This window comes from Wyeomyia smithii, chromosome 2, assembly GCF_029784165.1.
Source record: "Wyeomyia smithii strain HCP4-BCI-WySm-NY-G18 chromosome 2, ASM2978416v1, whole genome shotgun sequence".
In the NCBI taxonomy this organism is placed as follows: Eukaryota; Metazoa; Arthropoda; class Insecta; order Diptera; family Culicidae; genus Wyeomyia; species Wyeomyia smithii.
In genome coordinates, this window is record NC_073695.1 from 228,944,649 (window position 1) to 228,950,852 (window position 6,204).

The 6,204-nt window shown below is 42.2% G+C and overlaps 1 protein-coding gene across 2 annotated transcripts; it reads left to right on the plus strand.

Annotated features, from left to right (window-relative positions):
- Positions 1-676: 676 nt before the first annotated feature.
- Positions 677-2,946, plus strand: LOC129725597 (esterase B1-like). Of its 2 annotated transcripts, XR_008728122.1 has the most exons (4): positions 677-801; positions 863-1,357; positions 1,414-2,681; positions 2,751-2,946. XR_008728122.1 is itself a non-coding variant. In XM_055681601.1 (3 exons), the coding sequence occupies exons 1-3, from the start codon at positions 739-741 to the stop codon at positions 2,611-2,613; spliced, it is 1,758 nt and encodes a 585-aa protein (XP_055537576.1). In that variant the 5' UTR covers positions 677-738; the 3' UTR covers positions 2,614-2,946. The 2 variants fall into 2 exon arrangements, 1 of the variants encoding a protein (XP_055537576.1); XM_055681601.1 differs by having other exon boundaries at positions 1,414-2,946.
- The last annotated feature ends 3,258 nt before the right edge of the window (positions 2,947-6,204 follow it).

The following is a 6,204-nucleotide window of genomic DNA, read 5'->3' on the forward strand; positions in this document are numbered from 1 at the left end:
GTTCAGGTTCACGCCACCAGGAACCAAATCCTCCCTCACGTTTTCAGTATTTAACAGCCGCGAGTAAAAGTCGATATACTTATTCCGTCCTTTTGTTAAACCTTTCGCACCATGCACAAACACAATATACAATGTGTCGTAACTATACTACCTATTCTGTCTTTATCATCAGGATCACCAGCAAACTGGCCCCGTGAACGTCTGGTGGCGTGATTAGAACCATTTTGTAACCATGCCCGGAATGAGGACTTGGCTCCACTTATACTTACTACCGGGATAGATTATCGTCCTGGTATGAAAGGTTGCCCCGGGGTGCCGGTTCTTTAATAAAGCAGATTATATTTTCTACGACTCTTTTAAAGTTTCCTTCCGGTTCCAATAAAGCAGCGGAACGAGCGAGCGTCGTGGGTGTGGGCGAGGTTTCCTGCGTAAAGGTATGATTAATTAATCACCCTCGTTAGGAGCCATTAACTTTGTAGTTTCTATGAGTGGATTGATTTTTTCATCAGCTTGTATGGCTAATCGACCCTGATTGGTTGATTCAACTCAGAAATGCAACCTTTTCCGGAACACATTTGCATTTGTGCTGAGTTGAACCTCATTTACATTGCAATTATTGGTGCATTCTGGCGTCACTTAGGTGGATAGCAAATGCGAACGATAACTGTTAAATTGAATGTTTCGCTAGCATTTCATTGCTAGAATTCATAGCGACCAGGACAGAAAACAATCGACACCATGTTGTCACGGCGATCGAATCATTCCGGCAGTAATAAAGAGAAGATTGTGGTAACAAAGAAGGTACGTTCGAATATATTTTCTAGGATTATAGTGTTGAATGGTTATTTTTATTTTTAACCAGGAATCAAACCGAATTTTACTGCGTCTTCAGCAAGGGATGCTGAACGGAGTTCGGGATAAGTTACCCAACGGTGGGGACTATTGCTACTTCAAGGGTATCCCCTATGCCAAGCCTCCGATTGGTGAGCTTCGTTTCGAGCCACCCGTTCCGTTGGCTAAGTTTCCAGCCGTTGTAGTAGACTGTTCAAAAGAGGGAAGCAATTTTGTGGGAACAAGTGCCTTGAACCACAACATCACTGGGTGCGAAGATGGACTGTACCTCAACGTTTACACCCCTGAAATAACCAAAAACGGCCAAAGTCATTCATTTCCGGTGATGGTGTTCATTCATGGGGGAGCTTTCATTGGAGGAGATTCTTCCAGTTTGCTTTATAATCCCAACTTTTTGGTGCAGGAAGGTGTCGTCGTTGTAACCATGAACTACCGTTTGGGTGTGCTGGGTTTGCTGTGTCTACCGGAAGCAGGGATTGAGGGTAATGGAAGCTTGAAAGATCAAGTGGGTACCTGAATGTGTATTAAAAGAGAGAAACATTACAAGTTGTTCAATTTTAGAGATTGGCTCTGCGTTGGGTCCACGAAAACATTGCACATTTTGGAGGTGATCCTAGTAACGTAACTTTGTTTGGAGCCAGTTCCGGAGCTAGTTGTGTTGGTCTGCATTGTGTTTCGGAATCATCCCGGAAATACTTCCACAAGGCAATCATGCAAAGCGGCCATCATCTCTGCGACTTTCCCTATAGTGATCAAATGGTGGAGAAAGCACGATCACTAGCGAAGATATTCGGTTACGAAGGAAGTTCCGACGTGGAAGCTTTGAAGGTGCTGAAGAAAGTTCCACCTCGAACCTTAGTGCGGAGACAGTTTGAAGTGCTGACGCCAAGGGAACAGGAACTGGAAAAGATCTATCATATCCCATTTGGTCATGTAATTGAACGAAAAGAATCGAAAGATGCTGTGGTCACGATGGATCCGAGGGAGTTTATGCGAACTCATGGCTCCTTCAGAATGCCGGTTATTATGGGGTGCAACAACGGCGAGGCATCGATGGAACTGAAGAGCATGATCGCTCATTTGAACGATTTCAATTCGCAATGGGAAAGATACATACCACGAAGCTTGAAAGTAGATTATTTTGGACCAATTGCCAAATCTATCGGTGAAGATGTTCATCGATTTTACCTCGGAGACCAGCTTGCATCGGAAGCCACATTGAGAGAACTTCTTCAGCTGATATCTGAACGATACATGTATACGGTTTATATTTTTGCCTACCTCTGGAGTCAATTTCAACCGGATTCGAAACTATATTGTTACCGATTCGCCCTCGATGGAGAATTGAACCATGGAAAAGTTCTTAACGAGTTACCACCAATCAAGGCGGCATGTCACATGGACGAAGTCTTTTACCTTTTCAGTTCGATGTTGGTACCAGAAGTTCCCGAAACGAGCGCAGCATTCCAGATACGACGTACGATGGTTAAAATGTGGACTAATTTTGCCAAGCACTCAAATCCGACTCCGCCGAACGATGATTGGCTTGGATTTTGCTGGAATCCTGTGTCCGCGCTTGATTCGTGCGACGAAAAGCCATTCGATCCGCAGTTTCTCAATATAGAAAATTCGTTCCAAATGGGATCCATTCCGGAGAAACGTGGGTTCGAATTTTGGGCCAGCTTACATGAGAAGTACAACGGTCGATTTGATATCTTAGATTTTCCAATAGTGAATTTGAATTTGAAATCCAATAACTAGTTTCGAAAGTACCAGTTGTAATAGATGCAGCGCGTTGGAAGTGCGCTAAAGGTGATCATGAGGTGATAGTACGTAACATATTATTTCTTGTAATGAAAAACAAGCCCATTATGATTGCAAAGCTATTTTTTGCGCAGTTCACTCGACCTATTATTCATATGGATTGGATTATTTGACCATGGATTATTTGAGAGTTACATTTATTATCAAACCAGTAGTTAACTAAGGCAGGGTCATGCCTCTGTATTTTTGGATACGCATGGAATAGTGTTCATAAACAGCTTTCGAAAAGGAAAAGCAATGATGGTTAATAGTAGATGGAATTATAAACTATCACACACGACTATCTAAATTATTTGAAAACCTAAAAATACGTTCAGAATTATATCAAATTATCCCACACTTATTATATTCATCAAATTCGACCTCCAGAAAACATTGAAGTTCGGAGATATTAGAAATTATCTCTAGAAAGCAGACGTAACGCTAGTGTTGTGAAGAATGTCATGATTAAACTCCCAAAAACCCTGTTCAAACTGGCAAAAAATCTAACGAATCGCATCTTCCGTCCGAAGTGGTTTACTCCACCAGGAATCCCGGCTGGTGGTCCAACGTTCGTTTGATTCTTCCCGTTGCTCAAGAAGTCGCATGAATAGCGTTTTGATTCTCATTCAAATTTTTGGCACACTCGGTTCGAGTCAATAAAGGAAAAGTGAGCTGTCACTCTAACCGGGGGCATGTCAACGTCATTCCGATTGTCGCAACATTGTTTCACACGTAGGATAACTAAATCACCATTCTCTCGGTAGCATTGTTTGTTCGGACAAAAGTGGAAGAGAAGAAAAGGTGTGAATGTTCTCCAAAGTACAAAGGTGCTCTCTTTCCTACGATCGAAGTCCAATCCCAGGCATGAGGTATGCAGTGACGCATTCTTTTAATTTTGCATTCCTTCTACGACAAAAGTGTAAAAAAATATGTTAATCACCCGTCAGCAAATTTTTGCTTGCGTTGGAAATATGCGACGGGCACGCAGGGGAACGAGAAAATTTAATTGCAAATTCTTTCCCACCGTCCGCCAGCAGAGCTGGATCGAAAGTCATTTGCCCTCGCCTAATGAGAAGTCATCGACCAACGTGAGAGTACGATTTGGAAGCAAAAATTGCACCCAGATCAAATAACATATTAATGAAAACATTGAACGTTAGAAATTGGAAATTTTACCCAATTGGTTTTTGATTTCCCGCGCGTTTTTTTTTAAGCAGCTTTCCTGTACAGTAACACTTCGAACAGTTACACCAGTTACCAACCGTCGAAGTGTCACTGCCAGCCGCCTTGATTCGAATTTATGCTTCGCCTGTCGGAGACCCCCACCCTACATCGGAGCTGCAGAGTAAGCCGTGCCGAATCACGTTACTGCCAGTCAACCCTTATTACGGTTATCGCAGTCACTTCGATGACCTAACCCGCAACTACTCCGCTCCGGGTTTCCGTCGGGTGGAGTGAGATCCCCGTCCCGAGCCTGTGAAAAAACGCAAACTGGCATCTTGAAATTCCCTATCAAAAATCGCCACCCGGCAAGCTGATGATCCCTCGCAACTTTCCACACCCGCATATGTTGCCAGGCGGCCGTACGTGTGTGGGCCTGTATCCTTACGATGTGCGTGTGGGTGCGTGTGTTTGCTCGAACGAGAGCTGCCTGGATAAATCCTTCTATCAAAAATTTATTGCTGATTCGTACAGCCATTCGGTAGAAATCTTCTCTCGGGAAAAGCCTCCATCATGAGGAGTGAAACGGGATTTCCACCCTTCCTCTCGGCGGCGGTAAAGAGAAAGAAGAAGAAGCAGTAAAAAAATAAAAGAAAACTCGAAAAGCAGCAAATAATAACAAAGGGGTATCGGCTTGAGTGTGTTGGTAGAACCTATCGCTGAAACGAACCCCTTTTTAGCAATGGCATCCGGGTGTGGTGGGTAATCCTGGGATTCAGAATATTTGCTGCATACACAACACACGCAACGGCACGGTAGGGCCGCAGCAGTAGGCGCAGCTCCCGTCATCATCATGTTGGCCTTAGCCGGCAGGGGTTACCATGTTTGCAGCGATCCAACGTCTAGGATCTCATACGCCGCGCCGGGGCGGGGTGGGTGTTTTTAGCCTGCTGGGTTTTCTTTTCCGGCAAGGGTGGTTGCGTGCGGTAGGGTAGAAATTTTCGTCGTTACGTTTTTATTGCGAATACGTAATGCGAAAATGGATGTGGAAAACCTGGCAGGGATTTGTGCTGCCGTCGTGCGTCGTCGGAAGAGTTGCGACCAAGACAAGAAGAGAAAACTGTAGAAGCCTGGACTGATTCGATTGCTTTGGTGTGATAGATTAAGTTTTGCTTCCATTTCCATTCTGATCATGGAAGATGTTTGTTTAGGCAGTGTGAGACTGTAGGAAAATGTTGTTCCATATCTGCATCAGCTGAGTAACAATCAACATGCTTCAAAGACTTAGGATTGTTTTGTTTTCGTTTTATGTTAACTGACATTAAAGTCTTTGATTATATTTTGGTTTTATTTGATAGCCACAAAATATGATTCGCAAGTATTCTTTACAGCCATCCTATGCCAACCGTCATATGCATGGAGTTGTAGATGGAGTTGTTGATAACCAAACAAAACTGAAAACCTGCAGACTATAATTGTGGCTAAAATAAAACTTGATGATCGTTACTTAGGCAGATGAATACCGTGATAGGCGTATTGGATTTAATATACGCTAAGTTCTGATCAAATTAAAAGAATCAGTTATGATGAAGGATTTTGAGAGCGTTCGAAGGTTTATCCGAAAACAACATGTCGCCTTGAATGAAAAAATGCGGTATTATGAAATTCAATCCTAAATCAGCATTTTATTTTACAATATTACTGATACCACAGAGTAGTTTTGAAATTCGAATGATAGATAAAGTTATAGATTTAACAAAATACGACAAATCATGGCATTTATTCAATCATCACTCTAGTTCAAAAGAAATAAATTTTGTTTCACCATAAATATTTCACGGCATGTGTTTTCACTTGCACGAAAACGATTCAAATGACACTAATAATCAATCATTATAAAAAGAAATAACACATTTCTGTTTTCACGACACTGTCGGAATATAATGTTGGCATTGAGAAATGAAACCAAGATAAAATTTATTGCTTCACATTCAATTTGGAGAATATATCTCAGTTAAAATTTCGAGGCCATTCTATGGCAGGCAAATCGGCCTGTTAAAAACATCTGGTCGTATGATGGAGCGCATATGAAGTTTTGATGACTGCATTAAACCTGGGCCAACTAGCCATGACACATGTATATAGCTGTTGTTAATAGGTTGTTATAGCCGCGTGGTTGACATTGAAGGTTTTATGTTTTGGTTCTATCTAGCTCTAAAAAACTCAGATATAACCTATTTTGTTACTTGGGCTCTACACTCCTGAATCTAGTCGACAGTCGACAGAGTGGCTTTCGCTTGGTAAGAGCTTGTTAAGTTCACTAGGCATGCCACCTTTGACATGGTAAAACAATCAATATTAGAGTACATTATTTGATCGATTGGA